At 43.6% G+C, this 25,089-nt stretch overlaps 2 protein-coding genes across 4 annotated transcripts in view; one reads left to right on the top strand and one right to left on the bottom strand.

Moving 5' to 3' along the window:
- SLC22A5 (solute carrier family 22 member 5) overlaps positions 1-23,201 on the top strand; it is a 45,361-nt gene extending 22,160 nt beyond the window's left edge. The window contains exons 4-10 of the mRNA XM_049872644.1: positions 58-229; positions 1,417-1,543; positions 3,297-3,397; positions 5,075-5,289; positions 6,759-6,941; positions 8,005-8,140; positions 8,494-23,201. Of these exons, the coding sequence (XP_049728601.1) occupies positions 58-229; positions 1,417-1,543; positions 3,297-3,397; positions 5,075-5,289; positions 6,759-6,941; positions 8,005-8,140; positions 8,494-8,581 (1,022 nt within the window). The 3' untranslated portion in view covers positions 8,582-23,201. The remainder of the gene's footprint in view (positions 1-57; positions 230-1,416; positions 1,544-3,296; positions 3,398-5,074; positions 5,290-6,758; positions 6,942-8,004; positions 8,141-8,493) is intronic.
- Positions 1-25,089, bottom strand: part of P4HA2 (prolyl 4-hydroxylase subunit alpha 2) — a 287,775-nt gene that overhangs the window by 218,199 nt on the left and 44,487 nt on the right. The window lies entirely within an intron of this gene.

Raw genomic sequence — 25,089 nt, 5'->3', positions numbered from 1 at the left:
AATAAGGAAATAAACCAAATTAAAAAACTAACATGACTCCTCCCTTGTTTTGAACAGGAACAGAAATTCTTGGCAAGTCAGCTCGTATTATATTCTCCACGTTAGGAGTGTGCATATTTTATTCATTTGGCTACATGTTGCTGCCACTGTTTGCTTACTTCATCAGAGGCTGGAGGATGCTGCTGCTGGCGCTGACGGCGCCAGGGGTGCTGTGTGTGGTGCTCTGGTGGTGAGTGTGGCCCTGTGCCCAGGCTTGTTCTGTCTGTCTTCACTAGGGGGCAGCAGCAACTCACAAATCCCTATTTGGGCCCACAGGGACAGGAAGTATAGATTATTTCTACGTTGTTTCAGACTGTTTTCTCCATGCTCAAAAAAAAAAAAAAAAAATCCCCAAATATCAGCAGACTTTTTCTCAGCCCTGTGCTGGGTTGATCTGGGGGCAGGGAGAGTGAGAAGATGTATCCAAGGAATGATGGGAACCAGCATGACCTACAGGAACTTATCAAATCCCAGGGCCAGAGAGCTTAGGCCCTCATTCTGCCTGCGAGTTGCCGAGGCCTCATGCCACAGGCACTGAGGAAGAGGGGGAAGGTGAGAGCCCTTAGGGTGGCTGCATGAAGGAAGCCACACTCCATCTGAGCCTCTAAGATAGAGGAGTTGGACAGGCAGAGAGGAGGCCATTCCATAGCAAGAGAGGGAACACAAGCAGAGGGGCTGAGGTGGAAATTGCCCCTTGCAGGTGGGGAAGCTGAACTCACTGGCTACATGGAGCTGAGAGCATTCAGGGCATAGTGGGAGAGCAGACAGAACACAGCATGAATCCTGGTCATGACAGAAGGGCGGGGGTTACAAAGTCACAGTGAGGTAGAAAATAAGACCCACTTAGATGCCTTGATAAGCATGCTATTCCAGGTAAAGAGTCCGAAAAGTCTTTTGAATGGATCAGGTGTGGGGGATGAAGAGAAACTAGAGGCTCAGAGTTAGTGCAGAAGCTGCTGTGGTTGCTGGGGGCAGGGAGGATAGTACAGTAGGGCACGGGGCGGGGCTGGGCTGGGCTGAGACATCAATAGAAGCCAGGCTTTAGAAGTCCATCTTGCTCTTGTCTCCTTACAGCCCAGCAGGTGGCGCCACCGCTCTTAGGAAATGGAGGTGGCTGGCCGGTGTAGGGATTCCATTATGGTGTGCAGGCCTCTCCAAAGCTTGTGCACTGTCAGTATACTCAAGAGCTCACACTTCAGGTCGTGACTGGGCATGATGCGGACCATCTCTTCACTTCTGCCTTATAAACACCAGACATTCCACAAACCTAGCTCTGGTTCTGAAACCTCATTTCTCACCTCCATTTAAGCCATACCTGGTCTATTGGTAAGCCACTGGGCAAGGAGGCCTCAGTGAGATTGCTCCTTGTGCTTCCAGGTTCATCCCTGAGTCTCCCCGATGGCTCATATCTCAGGGACGATTTAAAGAGGCAGAGGCGATCATCTGCAAAGCAGCCAAAATCAATGGGATCGTTGTGCCCTCAACTGTCTTTGACCCTACTGAGGTAAGCACCACGTGGGAGATGGTGGCAGGGCCACACTGGCCATAGTCTGACAGCAGCCCACACTGCCCTGAAGCCTTCCCTTTACACAGGAGCCCCAGCTGTCCCCAAGGCAGGACCTGATAGAATTAGGAGTTGAGGAGAAGGTACCAACTGCCTAACTCTTTTCACCTTTCCCATGGGTTTTAGGTTTTCATACTTTACTTCCTTTCTCTCTAGGCAATCATATATTTTGGGCATTCCTTTCAGTAATAAACACCCTTTATGAGTAATAATAGGTCTTTCAAGAAGCCTGCATTTTAGAAATCATTGTTTCTTATGCCTTAGGTGGTTTGTCATCTTAAAAAAAATAATCCAGTGAAGCATGATAGATTTGGAGCTAGAACTGTTCAGTCTCTTTCCACCTACCAGTGGTTTGTTCCATAGCATCTTGGAGCCAGGCCCTTTTTGCTATCTACTCCTTCCCCTTCCCCCCATTCCCTAACCCCCCAGCCCCTCCCCCTGCCTTTCTCCCCCCTCCTGCAAACCCTGCTCTCACACACCATGAGTAATTTCTTGGCTCTGCCTGATTCCTGATTCTTGTTTCTCCTTCCTGTTTCCTCTCCCTCCTCTACTCTTTCTGTAGCAGGCAGTGTTACTTAGTCTCGTGACTACAAGAAGAGGTTAGAAGCTGAAAATGCTGGTTGGTGTGGTTCTAGAATGTTTCTGAGCTGACTGGGAAGATCAGGAAGCAGAACTGGTTCCAGGGACTGAATGCGGGAATAGCTACCAGCAGTCATGCCTACGTGTGAGCAGCAGGAATGTCAGAGATGCTCAAGATTAGAGATGCAGACTGGGGCTTGGAAAAGAGAGACCAGCTACTGTAGGCAGCAAAGAGGCTGATGGTTACAGACAGCCTGGCTGGCGTCACAGTTAAGTGGTGGCCCGGCAACAGCTTCTACTTAGCATGTACTGGAAAGGGCTCTGGTCCATAGAGGTCGGGGCGGGGGTAGGGCAGAGAGGTCTTTGGCTGCTTTTAAGTGAGGGGTCAATCTAGGTGAACCCATAGCCCCACTGGCATCTTTGAGGAAATGAGGCTATTTCAGGGGATCCTTTAAGTCAGAAAGATGACCTTTTGTTGAACTGCTAACTCGGGAAAAACAAGCTCCAAGGCTGGGTTTCCTTAAGAAAGCAACATCAGTGTGTTTAGACGTGTGGTTTATTAATGGCCTTGGCTGTGCTGAATTTCATAGGAAGTTACTCTGGGTGAAGCTCAGGTCAGTTTTCCTGTTTTTCTATCTGACGTTTTTTTCCCTGAAGTAGACAAGTGACTACATGGCATGAGAGCTCAAAACATTAATTCTTTTTAAATATCAGATCAATAAAATACACAGCCAACTTCTATCTCTGACCCAGAGGGCAGAGAGCCAGCCCCAGGAAGGAATGCTTGGAGGCCTCCCTGGAATGTGGTCACTGAGAGAACGAGGGTGGTGGATGAGGGAGCTAGAGCCGCAGCTTGGACTCTGCCTTCACTGTGTCCCCCGGGGGACTGGTCTCCTGCTTTTCCTCCTTGTTATTGACAAGGTCTAGGGAAACCTTTAGCAGCCCAAGATGCAGTCAGTATACTTACTGTTCTTCACTTCAAGGAAGAAACATGAAACATTCCCCAACTCTGAGGCATAGAAAGCGAAGATGCCAAGGTTTTGGGTATGTTATTATATGCTCTGAGTCTCCAGCCTTCTCTCCCTCCCATCCCCTTGCCATGTCTTTCCTGCAGCTGCAAGACCTAAGTTCCCAGAAGCAACAGTCACACAACATTCTGGATCTGCTCCGAACCCAGAATATCCGAATGGTCACCATCATGTCTATAATTCTGTGGTGCGTAAGTGAGACCTGCCTGAGGCTTCTGGACAAACCTTCTTGTTTGTTCACAGACATGTCTCAGACCAAAATTGAAAGCCTGTGTCATCAGAAAGTGAAAGAGGTGTGCCTTGCTGTGGGAGAGATGGGCATGCCACAATTTTTAATTCAATGGAATCTTGGAAAATGAAAACTGTTGTGGCGGCTTCTTGGGGGAAATACAGGATTTTGGGAGATCACTCTAGGTCTGAGGCAAATCCTTGCTCATTTTGGGTCCTTGCTTAGTTGTTCCTGTCCCCTGCCCCCTCCTAGCCAGTCACCAGCAGTGGCTGAGGAAGACAGCTGGGGCTTTTAAGAAGAATCTGAGTGTGAAGACACCATTTTCTCCAGATTACAGAGGCTGCTAGGTACTTACTGGAAACATGGAAGCAGGACTGACCTTTTGTCCCCTGGGATGTTCTAAGACCGTCCTAGAGGCAGGGGCATAGCTAGCTGCCCTCATCAGATTCCTTCTAATAAGACATTTCACCGAGTGTCAGGAAGGGCCAGAGGGAGGGAACACATCCAAGTGCCTGGACAGCTTTTGTTTAGTGGCCAGACACTTGGGATTACAGGAAAGGACCTGAGGGTGGCTAGGTAAGCGGTGGTGAGATGGAAGAGGAGACCGAACTTCATCTCAGAGTCCTTACTGCTAATTTCATCCAGCTTCGTGGCAGCCAGCAGTTTTGCATACTGGGATAACTATGAGTCACCTGTTGCCAAGGAACAGCCCGGGATCCTTTAGGGCAGTGATTGCCTTTCCCCACCCCCCAGTTGGCCTCAAGACAGGACTGGCATTCACCCTGTACCACAGATTTGCCAGCCTTCATTGAGTCACCCTTTGTGGTTCACTCAGGCTCTCTTGCAGGCTCTGGATTTCTCAGCCACTCATGCACATTCTTTTTATTCTGATTGCATGAGCTGCAGTTTCAACCTGCAGATGAATTAAAAACACTCAGTCTAATCCACAAAGACCTGGTTTGCCAAAATATGTCAACAGAGTACCTGCTGAGGACATGGCCCAGGCCAGGGACAGTGGGGGCCATGCAGATGAGAGAAGACATGGACACACCACTGGGAGGTCCTTTTCTTCTCCACAAGTATGATGGGCTGGGGGTCATCAGCTGCCTCAGACCAGCCTCTTCCTGGCTGGTTGCCATAGATGGTTTGCCAAGTATTCTTCTCCAAATGTTTGACCTAATGTTTGTCCCTTATCTCTGCAGTCCTATCACACCCCACTTGATATCTGTTCTCTTACCCATTCCCTAGTTGCTTCTTTAATTGCTGGATTTGGGGAGGTTCAGAGAGTGGGAAGCAGGCTTCTGTAAGTGCCCCAGCTTAGGATTTTTAAAGCCAAAAAGCAAGTTAGAATTAAAAAAAAAAAAAAATGCATTAAATCTATCTGAAGTCTATAGGGCTTTTTGCTGCAATACTTTCTGTATGGGATGCTCTGAAAGTACATTGGTACACTGGTGCCCCTTGGCCCACGGACGTTCTGTTCTAAGAAGTAAGACTCACAGTTAGATCTACTGCAACCCTCCTATTCCTTGTTTAAAGAGAATTTTTGAATTTCCTTAAATTATTGTATTTAAAAAGTTGTTTAGATTGGGAAGGAAGTGGATACTGCTTCTCCAGCTTTCTTCTGTGCTGTTTCAGGATGACCATATCAGTGGGTTATTTCGGGCTTTCCCTTGATACGCCTAACTTGCATGGAGACATCTACATGAACTGCTTCCTTTCGGGGGTGGTTGAAGTCCCGGCATACAGCGTATCCTGGGTACTGCTGCAGTATCTGCCCCGGCGTTACTCCATGGCCACCGCCCTCTTCCTGGGCGGCAGTGTTCTTCTCTTCCTGCAGCTGGTGCCGCCAGGTAGGGACCATGTGCATCTGTGGTCTTGGGCCCTCACTAAGTCATTCAGTCTCTACCAGGCTGTCTTCCCCAATTAATAAATAAAAAACATGCTCACCACAGCTCACCTGCATACATGCATTCTTGACCTAAAAATCCAGAGAAATTACCTCCTGAGACCAGAATACTCTATAATCTAGGCCTTGAGGGAGAGGGGGAGAGGAAGGAACCATTTGGGGCTGTCGGTTAATTTCACTCTGTACACTGTGTTCATATTTGGTTTCCTCTTCCCTGGCCCTGTATTAGTCAACAAATCATTATGCAGTGCCTGCTATGGGCCAGGCACTGTGCTTGGTGCTAATGGTATAGAAGTAAACAAGTCAGGCAAAATCCCTGCCCTCATGGAGCCACATTCTATTTGATAAGACAGACAACAAACAAGTAAACAGCTAAATCTGCTTAATATAGTTTACAAGAGTAGACAAGGACAACATCTCTAAAGAGGGGACAGTTGAGCAGAGACTTAGATGAAGTGAAGTGATAGAGAAAGCCATGAAAAAGTCTAGGAGAAGAATATTTCAGGACGAATAAACAGCAAAGGCAAAGACCCTGAGGCAGGAATGAGCCTGGCATGTTTGAGGAGAAAGAAGGAACCAGTAAGAGATGAAAAAAGGGAGCGGGGCTAGGGCCAGGTCACAAATAGGGAGGGTCTCATAGGCCATTAGCCGGATTTTATATTTATAACCGTCTGGGTTCCCCACAGATGGGTGGGAGGGAAATTCATAGAACAGTTCGTGAACCCTTGTATGTCCATCATTGTACCCCAAGTTCTCATTGTTCTCATGGATTTGGGGGCCTCTGGTGATCATTTTTGGGCCCCTTAGGCTGGGAACACTGCTGCCCAGGAACAGCCCCCAGTGTGGCATGGCAGAAGGAGCCCAGGAACATATGTAGAAGTTCACACCTGAGCTCACACAGGCCTGTCTTCTCATTGGCACAGTGAGAATGATGGATTGGACGATCGTCCTGAGGTTCTGATGGTCTATGAAGTTTTTGGGGTCTGAGTAGAATGGAAGCATGAAATGAATTACACTTGAACTCCCCATTCACCTAAAGTCATTGGTTGATTCCACAGTGCCTGCAGCATGAGGTTCTGGGGTGATGGCTAACTCCCCACCAGATGTGCCTTTAATGACTGGACTAGAAAGCAGGTTTATGTGGGCTTTTGAGGGAATCACTCTATTGGTCCTTAGGCTGAGGAAAATAGTATGTTCTTATACCACTTCAGGTCCCCAGCCTCCTTTCAGTAACCAACTTGGAGGGAAATCTTCGCTATAGCCCCTTATCCCACAATAGGAAGTTATAGAAACTGCCTCCCCTCAAAAAGGGAGAAAGTATGTTTGTTTCAGGCCAAAACAGAAATGGAACTCTGACTAACAGGGTATAGTGGGTTGATGCCTGCTCCTACTTTCTTCCCTTTGCCTCTCCAGACTTGTACTATTTGACTACAGTCCTGGTGATGGTCGGCAAGTTTGGAATCACTGCTGCCTTCTCCCTGGTCTACGTGTACACTGCTGAGCTGTACCCCACGGTGGTCAGAAACATGGGTGTGGGAGTCAGCTCCACAGCATCCCGCCTGGGCAGTATCCTGTCTCCCTATTTTGTTTACCTGGGTAAGTCCTATGGGCAAAGATGTGTCCTGGGCCTGGGCACATAGGAGCGACAGGTAGAAGCACTGTCTGACTTTAATGTGAGCTAGAGATAGCTTGCTAACAGGAAAACAAGCACACATAGCAAATGGGATTCATCTAACACTGGATCTACACCCAGAGAGGCGTTCTAGTCCAGGTGCACTGTGGGGAAGGTACTCATGAGTGGAAAACAAAGTGTAGACTGGCTAGAAGTTGTTGAGAAAATTAGAGGTATTTGTTTCTGTTTTAGCCATCCCAGGCCTTCCATCAGAGAATACTTATCCTAAGAAACTGCAGAGTGGTTTAGGAAGCCATTGTCCTTAGTTGGAGAAATTTATTCTTGGAATAAGAGTTTAAAAGGAGAATGATGGGGAGAAAGGTCTATTTAAGAGGTTGATAAACTGAGAATTGCTATGACTCGGAGCACTTCACACAGTGGGCTTATGTGGTGTAAAGAGTTTCCTTGTGCCATTTTATATGACAGAGCACCAGTTTTCTCCTCAAGATTATTTTCTCATGGCAGCTCCTGTTTCCCTGTACATCTCTGGGGAGGGGTGGCACCTACTCTGAGAGTACCCAGAGCGCTTTGTGAACATAATATGCTCCACAGAACTGACAAGCAGAAACATCTTCCAGTATAGCCTGAAGGCAAATCAGACGGGGTTGTGACATACCTGGAGAGGTGGAGGAGTTATTCCTGTCCCTGGATGAGTACTACCTCATGTTCCTTGGAAGTGGGAATAGTAATCACTGTGGCTCAGCTCCTCTCCCCTCTGCACTCCCCCGACTCTGCACCCTGTCCCGCGCCCCCCCCCCCCCGCCCCCACACCGTGGAGGCACTGCTGGGCTTCTGGGCATGTTTTTGCCAACTCGGTTGTGAAGCCTGTCCTGGTGCCAGATTCCAGTCTGGCCGCTCAGCCTGTGGCAGGTACTGAGGCCAGGAAGGCAGGTGATCTCCATTATAGGATCTCAGGAGTATAAAGGGATGGAGGGAAGCCCAGTTAACTGCAACTCCGAGCTCAGGCCTCTGTCTGCTTTACCATAGGTGCCTACGACCGCTTCCTGCCTTACATTCTCATGGGAAGTCTGACCATCCTGACAGCCATCCTCACCTTGTTCCTCCCAGAGAGCTTCAACATCCCCCTCCCAGACACCATTGACCAGATGTTAAGGGTCAAAGGGTAAGAAGGCCTCCTTCCTCACAGTATTCACATACTGGGTCCAGGCTTAGCCAGGTCTTAGGAGCCCCTCACAGGAGAGACGCCCACAGACACTGTGGACTAGTTTATCCATCAGAAAGTTATAAATGGCAAGGTGCTTACAGCCTTTCCTCTCCATTCTGATCCTGTGTGGACATGTCACCATTTACATCACAGCAAAAGCAGCTCTGGGATAGTGTAAAGACCAGGAGAAGCCTTTCAGAATCTGCTGTATGATTTTTTGCCCTTGGTGAAAATATCTTCAGTTTTTTTTTTAAAGACCTGGTAGGTGTCTTAAAATTTGTAACTAACATTTGTTTTGCTTGTTTTTATAGAATAAAATACAGGCAAAGTCCAAGCCACACAAGGGTGTTAAAGGATGAAGAAGAAAGCCCTGCCATCCTTAAAAGCACAGCCTTCTAACACAACCTCCAGTAAGTCAGAACTTGAAGAGGAAATAGGCTTCTGTCAGAAAATGCTTGTGCAGACACTGAGCCCTGCAGTGACGAAGGTCTTTCTGTTTATTCTATTGACCCTGTTTCTGACTTGCTCATGTTTGGGTGCCCAGACTCAGAGGCTGTGTGTGGTCCTAGAGTACTGTCTTCCCTCCAGGGACACCGTGGCTATGGACAGACAACTTTAGCTAAGTCCCACCTATTATGATGATAGACTTAGTACTTCCTGAGACGTTAACTATTCACTAGAGCCAGTGGGATTTGAAAAGATAGGCGAGGCATCTGCTAAATTTTGCATTTTAATTTCAGACTGCCCAAAAAGGCCCCTGATAAAACTGGATGTTCAAGTCTCCCCCACCTTTTCCCTTCCCCTTTGCCTCTAATGGTTCACTTTAAAGGACAAGAAATAATTTCATAGGGAGGTTGATTTCTCGTGTTTGCTTGGTTCCAAAAGACATTAACTGAGTGTTGCCTCCCCAGAGCAAGAGAGCACAGGCTCTAGGGAAACTTAAAAGTGTTTAAGATGGAGTGGACTGAGCAGAAGCAGGCTGTGTGGGCAAATGCCTTGATTTGCAAGCTCTTGGACCACTCAGTATGACTACTGGCTAGACCTGTTTACATCTGATCAAAGCACTAGGCTTGTCCAGGCCCATAAGAAATGCATCATTGAATCCACTATTCTTGTTTTCCACTACTGTGTAAATCACACCTCGTAGCTACTTTGACTTAGTATGTCTGGTTTGAAGAAGTATATCCATGAGAAAAAAAGACATGCAAACTTGTCTCTTCTCTCAAAACTGCAATGTGGATTTTGTTTTATTGTGTTTTGTTTGTGATTATTGTTGTGGCTTTTTCTCCTTATTTGCCCTTCAGAATGGACTTGAGAAAGGCTGGTTCCTTATCCTCCTGGTTTGTGTCTTTTTTTTTTTTTTAACCCAGAATCCGACAATGGCCTGCAGTTGCCACTTGTACATGCAAATCTTTGGCCTCACCAGCCTTGGCCACTAGCACTTCTCTGAATGCCAAAAATGATGTCATTGTGTGTGTTCCTTTTATGATACCTAATCATGGGAAAAATTACAAAGAAGAAACTTAAATTGTGTCCACAATCCTTCAGAGATGCTCACCTCATCCATGTAACATTATTGGGAAATAGTTTGTGTTCACCATAATTGTGTTTTTTCTGATTGTGGTATTCCTGAAGCACATGCTTTACCTGGTTAAAAACCATATTTTTGCGAAAGCTACTTAAGTGCTTTGGGAAATGAAAAAGTTTTAACAAGTAAAATGATTTTTTAAATAACAGCAGCTGCCTACAACTTTCATTTCCATAATTTAGTGAGCCTGTGTCAACACCACCACCTGACTTTTCTCTGTCAGCTTGGGCTAGTTCTAGCAATGGTTTGAGATTAGCCTCTAAAGCTAAGATTTAATCCCTGTGCATTAGAAATCTTTACTCCACTAATTGACTATGGATTGAACCACTTTTCTTTCAAAGTATCAGGGTTCCCCTGAAAGCAGAGCCTGAGACCAGAACTTCTGTGGAGTTAGGTAGTTTATTTTGGCAACAAGATACCAGGGAGCTGGGGTAAAGGACAGGGAGTAGAATAGGAAAGGAGGTAGAGCCAATACAAGGAAAGCCAGCGCCAAAGGTAGTGGTGCTCCATCCAGCGAGAATTTCTGAAGAGCCTTATGAAATGATTCTCAAAACTATCTGCACCGTGAATAAAAGGGGGAGCATTTATCTGTCAGTCCCCACCCATCAAGGGTGCCCCACTGGTGTTATCTACGCATCTATGAATCTCAAATAGGTTTCAGATAATCCCTTAGATAGAAAGCAAAAGGTAATACATCGCAGACTCAAGATGATGGCAGGTATTGTCCGTCACCCCCACATGTCTGTCGGTTTGTCATACTGTGGGGGGTCGTGTGTTGCTGCAATGCTGGAAGCTATGCTGCCAGTATTCAGATACCAGCAGGGTCACCCATGGAGGACAGGTTTCAGCTGAGATTCTAGACTAAGACAGACTAGGAAGAAGGACCCGGCAGTCTACTTCTGAAAGGCATCAGCCAGTGAAAACCTTGTGAATAGCAGGAGAACGAAAAGAATTAGTTGATGTTCAACCATTTCAGGAGGTGGCATATGATCAGGAACCAATGGTACTGAAGGAAGAAGTCCAAGCTGCTCTGAAGGCATTGGAGAAAAACAAGGTTCCAGGAATTGATGGTATATCAATTGAGATGTTTCAACAAACAGATGCAGTGCTGAAGGTGCTCACTCGTCTATGCCAAAAAATATGGAAGACAGCTTCCTGGCCAACTGACTGGAAGAGATCCATATTCATGCCTATTCCCAAGAAAGGTGATCCAACTGAATGTGGAAATTATAGAACAATATCATTAATATCACACGCAAGCAAAATTTTGCTGAAGATCATTCAAAAACGGCTGCTGCAGTGTATTGACAGGGAACTGCCAGAAATTCAGGGTGGTTTCAGAAGAGGACATGGAACCAGGGATATCATTGCTGATGTCAGATGGATCCTGGCTGAAAGCAGAGAATACCAGAAGGATGTCTACCTGTGTTTTATTGACTATGCAAAGGCATTCAACTGTGTGGTTCATAACAAACTATGGATAACATTGCAAAGAATGGGAATTCCAGAACACTTAATTGTGCTCATGAGGAACCTTTACATAGATCAAGAAGTGGCTGTTCAGACAGAACAAGGGGATACTGATGGGTTTAAAGTCAGGAAAGGTGTGTGTCAGGGTTGTATTCTTTTACCATACCTATTCAATCTGTATGCTGAGCAAATAATCTGAAAAGCTGGACTCTATGAAGAAGAACAGGCATCAGGATTGGAGGAAGACTCATTAACAACCTGTGTTATGCAGATGACACAACCTTGCTTGCTGAAAGTGAAGAAGACTTGAAGCACTTACTAATGAAGATCAGCGACCACACCCTTCAGTATGGATTGTACCTCAACATAAAGAAAACAAAAATCCTCACAACTGGACCAACGAGCAACATAATGATAAACGGAGAAAAGATTGAAGTTGTCAAGGATTTCATTTGACTTGGACCCACAATCAACAGCCATGGAAGCAGCAGTCAAGAAATCAAAAGACACACTGCATTGGGTAAACCTGCTGCAAAGGACCTCTTTAAAGTGTTGAAGACCAAAGACGTCACCTTGAAGACTAAGATGTGCCTGACCCAAAAAAAAGCCACGGTATTTTCAATCACATCATATACATGTGAAAGCTGGACAATGAATAAGGAAGACAGAACAAGAATTGACACCTTTGAATTGTGTTGGCGAAGAATATTGAATACAGCATGGACTGCCAAAAGAAGGAACAAATCTGTCTTACAAGTACAACCAGAATGCTCCTTAGAAGCAAAGATGGTGACACTGCATCTTACATACTTTGGACATGTTGTCAGAAGGGATCAGGCCCTAGAGAAGGACATCATCTTGGCAGAATACAGGGTCAGCAGAAAAGAGGAAGACCCTCAACGAAGTGGATTGACACAGCGGCTGCAAAAATGAGCTCAAGCATAACAACAATTGTAAGGATGGCTCAGGACCAGGCAGTGTTTCGTTCTGTTGTGCACGGGGTCACTATGAGTCGGAACCGACTCGACGGTACCTAACAACAACAACAACATTGTCTGTCAGGCTGCACCTCAGTGAAGCTGGTCAAAACTTATGTGAACTGGTCACTGCAGCAGTGGCTGGAGTAAGTGGTGGGGCTGAGAGGATTTGGCATGTTGCACAAGAGGTATCTGAGATAAATGTGTTATATGTATGTGTGTGTGTGTATATATATATAAATCTGTATCAGAGATCTGTATCTGAGAGATATATATGTATCTGAGACATATATGTGTATCTGATATACAAATTTTATATCAGATAAGGTTTGGGCTACATGTTCTCAGGCTCATATGGAACACTCACCAAGAAAGACCACATTCTGGGCCATAAAATATACCTTAATAAATTTCAAAGAATGGAAATCATACAAAATATACTCTCAGACCACAATGGAATTAAACTAGAACTCAATAACAGGAAGATACTTTTAAAAATCCAAAAATATCTGTAAATTAAACAACATACTTCTAAGTAACACATGGGTCAGAGAAGAGATCTTGAGAAATTTTAAAATATTTCTAAATAAAGGAAAATACAACTTATCAAATTTTGTGGGATGCAGCAAAAGCAATGCTTAGAGAAAAATATATAGCCTTGAATGAATATATTAGAAAACAAAAAAGATCTAAAATCAATACACTGAGTTTCCACATTAGGAAACTTGAAAAGGAAGAGCAAATTAAATCTAAAGCAGAAGAAAAGAAATAATATACTTAGAGCACAGAAATCAATGAAATTGAAAACAGGAAATAAATAATGAAAATCACCAAAACCAAAAGCTAGTTCTTTAAAAGATTAATAAATTGATAAGCTTCTAGCCAGGCTAACCAAGAAAATAAGAAAAAATACAATTTACTAATATCAGAAAGGAAGGTGGGTCCATCACATTTGATACCATGGCCATTAAAAGGATAATAAAGTAATATTATGAGCTGCTCTGTTCCCACAAATTTGATAACTTCGATGAAATGGACGAATTTCTTGAAAGACACAATCTACCAAAACTCACACAAAGAGAAACAGATAACCCAAAAAGGCCTATATCTATTAAAGAGGTTGATGCAACAATTAATAACCTTGCAAAACAGAAACCACCAGGCCCAGATGGCTTCAGTAATGCTACCAAACATTTAAAGAAAAAATTATACCAATTCTCTACCCTCTTTTTCCAGAAGGTAGAAGAGAGGACGCACTTCCTTACTCATTCTATGAGTCCCGCATTACCGTTATACCAAAACCAGACAGACGTTACTAGGAAGAAAAACTACAGACCAATATCTCCCATGAACACTGATATAAAAATCCTCAATAAAATATTAGCAAATCTAATTATATACCACAAACAAGTGAGATTTATTCCAGGCCGTTTGAACATTTGAAAATTAATTAGTGTAATTCATCACATTAACAAGCTAAAGAAGAAAAATCATATGATCATATCGATATATCAGAAAAAGCATTTAACAAAATCTGATACCCATTCATAATAAAAACTCTCAGTAAACTGGGAATAGAGGGGGACTTCCTCCACTTGATATAGAACATCCTACAAAACATCTACAGATAACATAATACTTAATGGTGAGAAACTAGATGCTTTTCCTGAAAGACTGAGAAGACCAGGATGCCCTGCCTTATGACTCCTATTTAACATTGTAGTGGAAGTCCTAGCTAATGCAATTAAGACAAAAAAAAAAAAATCCACAGATTGGGAAGGAAGAAAGAAAACTGTCTTTGTTTGTAGATGATATATGATTGTCTATGTAGAAAAATTCCAAAGAATCAGGGACAACACCAAAAAAAAAAAAAAAAAAAAAAGAACTGGAATAAGCAATTATAGCAAGATTGCAGGGTATAAGGTTAATATACAAAAGTCAATTGCTTTCCTATATTCCAGCAATGAACAGTTGAAATTTGGAAGTTGAAACACAACACCATTTACATTAGCACCAAAAAGAAAAAGAAATACTTAGATATAATTCTTACAAAATATGTACAGGATCTATATGAGGAAAACTATAAAACTCTGAAGAAAACCATCAAAGAAGAACTAAATAAATTGAGAGATATTCCATGTCCATGGATAGGAAGACTTAATATTGTCAGTTCTTCCCAACTTTAGCTATAGATTAAATGCAATTCAAATCAAAATTCAGCAGGTTATTTTGTGAATGTTGACCAACTGTTCCTAAAGTTTATACGGAAAGATAAAAGACCCAGAATAGTCAACACAGTACTGATGAAAAACAAAGTCAGAGGACTGACACTACTCAACTTCACGACTTAATTATAAACCTACAGTGATCAAGACAGTGTGATGTTCATGCAAGAATAAATAAATAGACCAGTGGAACAGAATAGCCCAGAAATAGATCTATACAAACATAGTCAACTGATCTTTGACGAAGTGGCAAAGACAATTCAATGGGAAAAGGACAGTCTTTTCAACAAATGATGCTGGAACAACTGGGCATACACATGCAAAAAAAAAAAAAAAACTAGACACAGACCTTAAACACCTTTAACAGAAATTAACTGAATATGGATCACAGACCTAAATCTTCAACACAAAACTCTGCAACTTCTAGAAGACAGTATAGGAGAAAATCTAGGTGACCTTGGGTTTGGCAGAGTTTTTACATCCAACATTGAAAGCATGACCCGTAAAAGGAAAATTTGATAAGTTGGACCTCATTAAAATTAAACACTTTTTCTTCAAAAAAATATTTAAGAGAATGAAAACACAAGTCACAGACTGAGAAAATATTTGCAAAACATGTCTGATTAAAGAGTTGTATCCAAAATATGCAAAGAACTCTTAAAGCTCAACAATAAGAAAACAACCCAGTTATAAAATGGGCAAAAGATCTGAACAGACACTTCACCAAATAAACTATACAGATGGCAAATAAGAATATGAAAAGATGTTCAAAATCATATGTCGTTAGGGAATTGAAAACTAAAACAATGAGATACCGATACACATCTATAAAAACAGCTAAAATCTAACACAAATGCTGACAAGGGTGTGGAGTAATAGGAACTCTCATTCATTGATGGGAGGAATGCAAAACAGTACAGCCACTTTGGAAGACAGTTTGACACTTTTTTACAAAGCTAAACGTAGGCTTACCATATAATCCAGAAAAGAGATGAAAATGTGTATCCTCACAAAAACCCACGTGGGAAAGTTTGTAGCAGTTTTATTCATCATTGGAAGCAACCAAGACATAAATAAGTAAATGGATACAGAAAATATGGTACATCCATACACTGGAGTATTATCCAGCGATTAGAAGAATTTAGCTATCAAGCTATGAAAAGACATGGAAGAACCTTAAATGCATACTGTTAAAGATTCCAGTGTGAAAAAAAACACATACTGTATGATTCCAATTATATGACATTCTGGAAAAGTCAAAACTATAAAGACAGTAAAAAGATCAGGGGTCCACGGAGTGGGGGGTGAATATGTTAAGTATAGGGCATTTCAGGGGCAGTGGTACTATAATGGTGGACACATGACATGCATTTGTCAAAAGTCATAGAACTGTACAACACAAAGAGTGAATCCCATTGTAAACTATGGACTTTCGTTAATAATAATATATTGTGATGGTTAAGGTTGTGTGTCAACTTGGCTGGGCCATGATTCTCGGTGGTTTGGCAGTTGTATGATGTTGTCACTTCCGTGTTGAGATTTGATATAATGTGATCACCCGCATGATGAATCTGCTGTGAGTAGCTAATCAGTTGAAAGGGAGTTTCCATGGGCATGTGGTCTGCATCAAATATAAGTAGACACTCTGAATTACGTAGCTGGCTCCTGTTCGTCTGACCTCCAGTTCTTGAGACTTGAGCTAGCAACTTACCTGTGGTCTTGCCTGCTGATCTTGGAATTTGTCAATCTTCACAACCTGTGAGCAACAGCCCTGCTCCCTGACCTGCCTATCTTGGGTTCACCAGCCCCTGTGGCTACAAGAATCAGGAGAAGCCTCCAGCCTAACCCCCAGACTTGGGACATTCCAGGCTGTACAACCACATGAGCCATTTCCTTGATATAAATCTCTCTCTATATATATTTATACACTTTACTGGTTTTGCTTCTCTAGAGAACCCAGCCTAAGACATTTGGTACTGAGAGTGGTTCTAGAGAAACAAAATAGTAAGGATGAGTTTTCTCAATTGTTTCTCAAGTCTGGTTACTCTTAAATATGTTGATGACTCTGCTTCCAGTAGTGAAGAGGGCACTGCTAATTCATGGCATGAGATGGCAATACAAATACACGAAATATTACCACCAATAGATCAGGTTAGTAAAAGGCGAGGCTCTGGGTGATTGCATGTGTGATACCTTTCTACAGTTTTGTCATAATAAGAATTATAAGTAAGCTCGCTGGTTGGTCCTACTTTGGCTAAACAGACTGGTGAAAGAGTCAGAGGTCAAATGTTGCATAAACAACCTCAAAGTTTCCACTTGTGCCTTGAAAGAAAGCCTTATTTCTTATAGTAACAGAGCTAATATTGCTGAAAACCAAACCCAGAGTCTTATTGTAAGAGTGGCTGAATTATAACACTACCTCAATTGTCAACCTCAAGAGGTGTCTGAAGTTAAAGCAAGGTCGATTGGGAAGAAATGGGACCCCAAAACTTGGGATGGGGACATACGGGCAGATAATCAGAAGGCTGGAGACATTGAGCCCCTAAATTCCATTGAATCACTTCTGCCAGCAGAACCAGCCCTCTCCCATCTGAAGAAATGACTCCATCTTTGTCTGCTAAACCACCTACCCCAGTAAAACCATTAGCCCTTCTACCCCCATCTAATGAGATTAACCCAAACCAAAAAAACCCATTGCTGTCGAGTCAATTCTGACTCATAGTGACCCTATAGGACAGAGTAGAACTGCCCCATCCGGTTTCCAAGGCGTGCCTGGTGGATTTGAACTGCTGACCTTTTGGTTAGCAGACATAGCTCTTAACCACTACACCACAAAGGTTTCTGAGATTAACCCAGCTGGATTAATCTCAGCTGCATCTAAAAAGCCTTTGAGTCATTGCCTGGGGCATTGCCTGAGGCATTGCCTGAGGCAGGTGCTTTACAAGACAATGCTGAATGTTCTCAAAACACTTCCCCACTGATTTTTGTTCTAGACCTATAACTAGACTCAAATCCCAGCAAGCCCCAAAAGGCGAAGTACAAAGTGTGATCTGAGAGGAGGTATGCTACCTTCCAAAAGAACTACTTGACTTTTCTAATATGTACACCCAGAAATCTGGGGAATTTGTGTGGGAATGGCTATTAAGGGTGTGGGATAATGGTGCAAGGAGCATACAGATGGTTCAGTCTGAGTTTATTGATATGAATCCACTAATCGCAGATTCTTCATTCACTCTTAAAGCTTGAGAAGTTAGGAAAGGATCTAATAGTTTATTTGGTTGGATCGCTGAAGTGTGGATTATGTGGTGGCTTACAGTAAATCAAGTTGAAGTACCAGACCTGCCTTGGTATACTGTAGAAGAAGGTATCCAAAGGCTTAGGGAAATTGGCATGCTAGAGTGGATTTATCAGGTTAGACCTACAGACCCACACATGGAGTGCCCAGAGGTCATACCTTTTACCACAACTGTGAGGAACAAATTTGTGAGGGGAGCCCCAGCATCCTTGAAGACTGCCGTGATTGGTATTGTATATAAGTAAGATTTGACAGTGGGAACTATTCCAACTGAATTAGGACACCTAACTACAATGGGGTTGATTGGAACCTTTGTTGGTAGAGGCCAAGTGGCAGCACTCAGTCAACAAAGAAGACAGGCATAATTACTGTAATGGACAGCACAGTCAAAGCAGTAATCAGAATCGTTTGACTTGTATGGACTGATGGCACTGGCTACTTAGTCATGGTGTCCCTAGGAGTGAAACAGGAAATCTACTAAATATTTACTTGATCTGTACAAGTGGAAGAATTCTAGGTCAAGTGAACAGCAGTCTAACCTGAATTGTGACTGTTCATTGGGGAAAAGGAAATAATCAGACTTTTCAGGGATTACTGGATACTGACTCTGAAATGACACTAATTCCAGGAGACCCAGAACATCACTGTGGCCCACCAGTCAGAGTGGGGGCATATGGAGGTCAGGTTATTAACGAAGTCTTAGCTCATGTCGGTATCATAGTAGGGCCGATGGGTCCCCGAATCTGGCTTGTAGTGATTTCCCCAGCTCAGGAATGTATAACTGGAATAGATATACTCAGCAACTGGTAGAACCCCCACATTGGATCCCTGACAAGTGCAGTAAGGGCTATTATGGTAGGAAAAGCCAAGTGGAAGCCATTAGAACTACCCCTACCCAGGAAAATGGTAAACCAAAAGCAATACCACATTCCTGATGGCATTGTGGAGATTACTGCCACCATCAAGGACTTGGAGAATGCAGGGGTAGTAAGTCCTACCACATCCCCATTCAACTTGCCTTTTTGGCCTCTGCAAAAAACAGATGGATCTTGGAGAATGACGGTGGATTATTGAAAACCAGGTGGTGACTTCAGTTGCAGCTGCTGTTACAGATGTAGTTTCATTGCTTGAGCAAATTAATACATCTCCTGGTACCTGATATGCCGCTATTGATCTGGCCAATGCTAATGCTTTTTCTCCATACCTGTTTCAAAGGACGGTCAGAAACAGTTTGCCTTTAGCTGGCAAGGCCAGCAATACACCTTCAGTTGCCTACCTCAGAGCTACATCAACTCTCCAGCCCTATGTCATAATTTAGTCTGCAGGAACTTTGATCGCCTTTCCCTTCCACAAGATGCCACACTGGTTGTCATGGATTGAATTGTGTCCCAAAAAATATCTGTCAACTTGGCTGGGTCATGATTCCCTTGTATAATTGTATGATCATCTACCATTTTATCTTCTGATGTGATTTCCCTATATGTTATAAATCCTATCACTATAATATAAAAAGATGGATTAGCGACAGTTATATTGTTGAGGTCTACAAGATTAGATAGTGTCTTAAGCCAGTCTCTTTTGAGATGTAGAGGAGAGAGAGGATAGGCGGGCAGAGAGACATGGGAACCTGTACCACCAAGAAACCCATGCCGGAAGCAGAGCATGTCCTTTCAACCTGAGGTTCCTGCACTGAGATGCTCCCAGTCCAAGGGAAGACTGATGACAAAGACCATCCTCCAGAATCGTTGGAGAGAGGGGGCCTTCCCCTAGAGCTGACACCTTATATTTGGACTTGTAGTCTACTACACTGTGAGAGAAGAGATTTCTCTTTGTTGGGGCCATACACTTTGGTATTTCTGTTGTAGCAGCACTGGATGACTAAGACTCTGGTCCGTTACATTGATGACATTATGCTGATTGAACCTAGTAAAGAAGAAGTGCCAGTGACTCTGGACTTACCAGTAAAACATTTGCATGCTAGAGGGTGGGAAGTTAATCCCACAAAAATTCAGGCACCTTCTGTCTCAGTGAAATTTCTAGGGGCCCAGTGGTGTGGGGCATGTTGAGATCATTCCTTCTAAAGTAAAGGATAAGTTATTGCATCTGTCTCGTCCTACAACCAAAAAGGAGGCATGATACTTAGTGGGCCTCTTTGGGTTTTGGAGGCAACATTTCTTCATTTGGGTGTGCTACTCCACCTATTTATCAAGTGACTCAAAAAGCTACTAGTTTTGAGTGGGGCCCAGAACGAGAGAAGGCTCTGCAACAGGTTGAGGCTGCCATGCAAGCCGCTCTGCCCCTTGAGCCATATGATCCGGCTGATCCAATGGTGCTTGAAGCATAAGTGGCAGATAGAGGTGCTGTTTGGAGTCTTTGGCAGGCCCCTACTGGTGAATCACAGCACAAACCCTTAGGATTTTGAAGCAAAGCCCTGCCATTCTCTGTAGATAACTACTCTCTTTTTGAGAAACAGCTTTTGGCTTGTTACTGGGCCTTAGTAGAAACTGAACACTTAACCATGGGCCACCAAGTCACCATGCAGCCTGAGCTGCCCATCATGAACTGGGTGTTGTCTGACCCACAGAGTCATAAAGTTGGATGTATACAGCAGCACCCCATCATTAAATGGAAGTGGTATATGAGAGATCAGGCCCAGGCAGGACCTGAAGGCAGTTGCATGTGGAAGTGGCCCAAATGCGCATAGTCTCCACTCCTGTCACATTACCTTCCATCTCCCAGTCTGCACCAATGGTGGCTTCATGGGAAGTTCCTTATGATCAGTTGACTCCGGAAGAGAAAACTCATGCCTGGTTTACAGATGGTTCTTTCCCATATGCAGGCACCACTTGAAAGTGGACAGCAGCAGCACTACAGCCCCTTTCTGGAACCTCCCTGAAGGACAGTGATGAAGGGAAATCTTTCCAATGGACAGAACTTCAAGCAGTGCACTTGGTTGTTCACTTTGCTTGGAAGGAGAAATGGCCGGATGTGCGATTATATACTGTTTCATGGGCTGTGGCCAATGGTTTGGCTGGATGGAAGGAACATGATTGGAAAATTGGAGACAGGGAGGGTATGGGGAAGAGGTATGTGGATAGATGTCTCTGAATGGGCCAAAGAAGTGAAGATATTTGTATCTCATGTGAATGCTCACCAGAGGTTGACCTCAGCAGAGAATGATTTTAACAATCAAGTAGATAGGATGATGCGTTCTATGGAAACCAGTCATCCTCTTTTCCCAGCTACTCTCATCATTGCTTAATGGACTCATGAACAAAGTGGCCATGGTGGCACAGACAGAGGTTATGCATGGGCTCAGCAACATGGAGTTCCACTCACCAAGGCCGACTTGGCTACAGTCACTGCCGAGTGTCCAGCGTGCCAGCAGTAGAGACCAACACTGATTCTCCAATATGGTACCATCCCTGGAAGTGATCAGCCAGCAACCTGGTAGCAAGCTGATTACATTGGACCACTTCCATCATGGAAAGGGCAGCATTTTTTTCTTACACGAATAGACACTGACTCTGGGCATGGATTTGCCTTCCCTGAACACAGTGTTTCTGCCAAAACTACCATTCATGGACTTACAGAATGCCTTATCCACCATCAGGGTATCCCACACAGCATCGCCTTGGATCAAGGGACTCACTTCACAGCAAATGAAGTGTGGCAGTGGGACCATGCTAATGGAATTCATTGGTCTCACCATGTTCCCCATCATCCTGAAGTAGGTGGCTTGATAGAACAATGGAATGGCCTTCTAAAGACACAAATACGGCACCAGCTAGGTGGCAATACCTTGCAGGGTTGGGGCAGTGTTCTCCAGGAGGCTGTACGCTCTAAACCAGTGTCCAGTATATGGTGCTGTTTCTGCCATATACAAGATTCATGGATCCAGGAATCAAGGGGTAGAAATGGCAGTGGCACCACTCACCATTACCCCTAGTGATGCGCTTGCAGAGTTTTTGCTTCCCAAATCCCCGCCCTTATGTTCTGCAGGTCTAGAGGTCTTAATTCCAAAGGGAGGAAAGCTTCCACCTGGAGACACATCACTAATTCCATTGAAATGGAAGCTAAGAATGCCACCTGGCCACTTTGGGCTCCCTATGCCTCTGGATCAAGAGGCAAAGAAGGGAGTTACTACACTGGCTGATGTGATTAATCCTGATTACCAAGAGGAAATTGGATTGATACAACATCGTAGAGGTAAAGAAGAGTATGTCTGGAGTGCAGGAGATCCCTTAGGGCATCTCTTAGTACTAGCATGCCTTGTGATTAAAGTAGGTGGAAAACTATAGCAACCCAATTCCGACATGAGTACTAATGGCCTAGGCCCTTCAGGAATGAAGGTTTGGGTCACCCCACCAGGCAAAGAGCCATGACCAGCTGAGGTGCTTGCTGAGGGCAAAGGGAACAAGGAATGGGTAGTGGAAGGAGGTAGTTCTAAATATCAGTTATGACCACATGACCAGTTGCAGAAACAAAGACTGTAATTGTTACGAGTATTTCTGCTTTTCAAGTGTGCATCAAATATTTTTGTTTTCTTCACTTTATAAAATATAAGAAGTAAACGGGGCTTGTGCATTTTCAGTTGTTTGTGTGTTCATTGTATCATGTTAGGTGAAGTATTACTTTATAATTGTCTTTATTCAGAGACTATATATGGTTTAAGGAGATGTGTACATGTGCCCAGTTGACAAGGGTTGGGCTGTGATGGTTAAGATTGTGTGTTAACTTGGCTGAGCCATGATTCTCAGTGGTTTGGCAGTTGTATGATGTTGTGATCACTTCCATGTTGAGATTTGATATAACGTGATCACCCCCATGATGGGATCTGCTGTGAGTAGCCAGTCAGTTAAAAGGGAGTTTCCTTGGGCCTGTGGCCTGCATCAGTGGGCTTTTGCTCACTCTGAATTATGTAGCTGGCTCCTGTTCATCTGAACTCTGGTTTTGAGACTTGAGCTAGCAGCTTACCTGTGGTCTTGCCTGCCAGTCTTGGATTTGTCAATCTTCACAGCCTGTGAGCAACAGCCCTGCTCTCTAATCTGCCTATCTTGGGTTCACTAGCCCCTGTGGCTATGTGGATAAGGAGACGCCTCCAGCCTGAGCCTTGGACTTCGGATGTTCCATTCTCTACAACCACATGAGTGATTTCTTTGATATAAATTTCTCTCTCTATGTATTTATATACTTTACTGGTTATGCTTATCTGAAATACCCAGCCTAAGACATGTATCAATATTGGTTCATCAATTTAAACAAATGTACCACCCTATTTCAAGATTGAGTCGGAATCGACTCGACGACACTGGGCAATGGGATTTCAAGATATTAATGATAGAAACTGTGTGCAGAGGGGAGAGGGAGTAGATTGGAATTCCCTGTACTTCCTGTGCAACTTTTTTGTAAACCTAAAACTGCTCTAAAAAATAAAGTATTAAAAAAAAAAAACCCGGTAATAAATGGCATCTATAAACATTTAAGAAAGGAATTAAATACTAATACATGCTACATCATGGAAAACCTTGAAAACATATTGAGTGAAAGAAGCCAGACACGAAAGGCCACATATGGTATGATTTCATTTATATGAAAAGTCCAGAACAGGTAAATCCATAAAGACCAAAATTAGAAGTGGTTGCCTGGGGATTGTGGGAGAGGGGCAAGTGTGGAGAATTGGGAGGTAAAGGGTTTCTTTTTGGGTGATGGAAAAGTTCTGGAATTAGTGGTGATGGCTGCACAACGGAAACCCTGGTGGCGTAGTAGTTAAGTGCTACAACTGCTAACCAATGGGACAGCAGTTCGAATCTGCCAGGCACTCCTTGGAAACTCTATGGGGCAGTTCTACTCTGTCCTATAGGGTCGCTATGAGTCGGAATCGACTTGACGGCACTGGGTTTTTGGTTTGGTTCCACAACACTGTGAATGTACTAAAAGTCACTGAATTGTATACTTTAAAGTATTTAAATGGTGAATTTTAAGAAGAATTCTAACCAAAATAAGTGAGGGTCCATGAACATTATATGAATTGGGAAAATAGCCCCAAGTGAGAGTGTTTCCCACAGGAATTGTCTATAATCACCCTGAGCCCCCACATGTAAGACATTAAAGAAAATCTCAGGCGAAAGAACAGAGCCCAATATTTCTGTCTCTGCACAGTGTTTTGCTGAGCCTCCCTAATTCCCTCAGGCTATGGAAAAATGGATAGAATACAAAATACTTATTCTGTATAGCTGACACCTTGTTGTTGTTGTTAGGTACCGTCAAGTCGGTTCCGACTCATAGCGACCCTGTGCACAACACTACCCGGTCCTGCGCCATCCTTACAATCGTTGTTATGCTTGACCTCATTGTTGCAGCCACCGTGTAAATCCACCTCGTTGAGGGTCTTCCTCTTTTCCGCTGACCCCATACTCTGGCAAGCATGATGTCCTTCTCCAGGGACTGATCCCTCCTGACAACATGTCCAAAGTATGTAAGACTCAGTCTTGCCATACTTGCCTGTAAGTAGCATTCTGGCTGCACTTCTTCCAAGACAGATTTGTTCATTCTTTTGGCAGTCCATGGTATATTCAATATTCTTCGCCAACACCACAATTCAAAGGCATCAACTCTTCTTCAGTCTTCTTTATTCATTGTCTAGCTTTCACATGCGTATGATGTGATTGAAAATACCACGGCTTGGGTCAGGTGCACCTTAGTCTTCAGGGTGACATCTTTGCTCTTCAACACTTTGAAGAGGTTCTTTGCAGCAGATTTGTCCAATGCAATGCGTCTTTTGATTTCTTGACTGCTGCTTCCATGGCTGTTGATTGTGGATCCAAGTCAAATGAAATCCTTGACAACTTGAATCTTTTCTCCGTTTATCATGATGTTGCTCATTGGTCCAGTTGTGAGGATTTTTGTTTTCTTTATCTTGAGGTGTAATCCATACTGAAGGCCGTGGTCTTTGATCTTCATTAGTAAGTGCTTCAAGTCCTCTTCACTTTCAGCAAGGAAGGTTGTGTCATCTGCATAACGCAGGTTGTTAATGAGTCTTTCTCCAATCCTGATGCCCCGTTCTTCTTCATAGAGTCCAGCTTCTCGGATTATTTGTTCAGCATACAGAATAAATAGGTATGGTGAAAGGATAGAACCCTGACGCACACCTTTCCTGACTTTAAACCCATCAGTATCCACTTGTTCTGTCTGAACAACTGCCTCTTGATCTATGTAAAGGTTCCTCATGAGCACAATTAAGTGTTCTGGAATTCCCATTCTTCTCAATGTCATCCATAGTTTGTTATGATCCACACAGTTGAATGCCTTTGCATGGTCAATAAAACACAGGTAAACATCTTTCTGGTATT

The sequence above is a fragment of the Elephas maximus genome, chromosome 2 (genome assembly GCF_024166365.1).
Source record: "Elephas maximus indicus isolate mEleMax1 chromosome 2, mEleMax1 primary haplotype, whole genome shotgun sequence".
In the NCBI taxonomy this organism is placed as follows: Eukaryota; Metazoa; Chordata; class Mammalia; order Proboscidea; family Elephantidae; genus Elephas; species Elephas maximus.
Note: the sequence above shows the minus strand (reverse complement) of the source record. Positions and strands in the feature narration are given on the sequence as shown.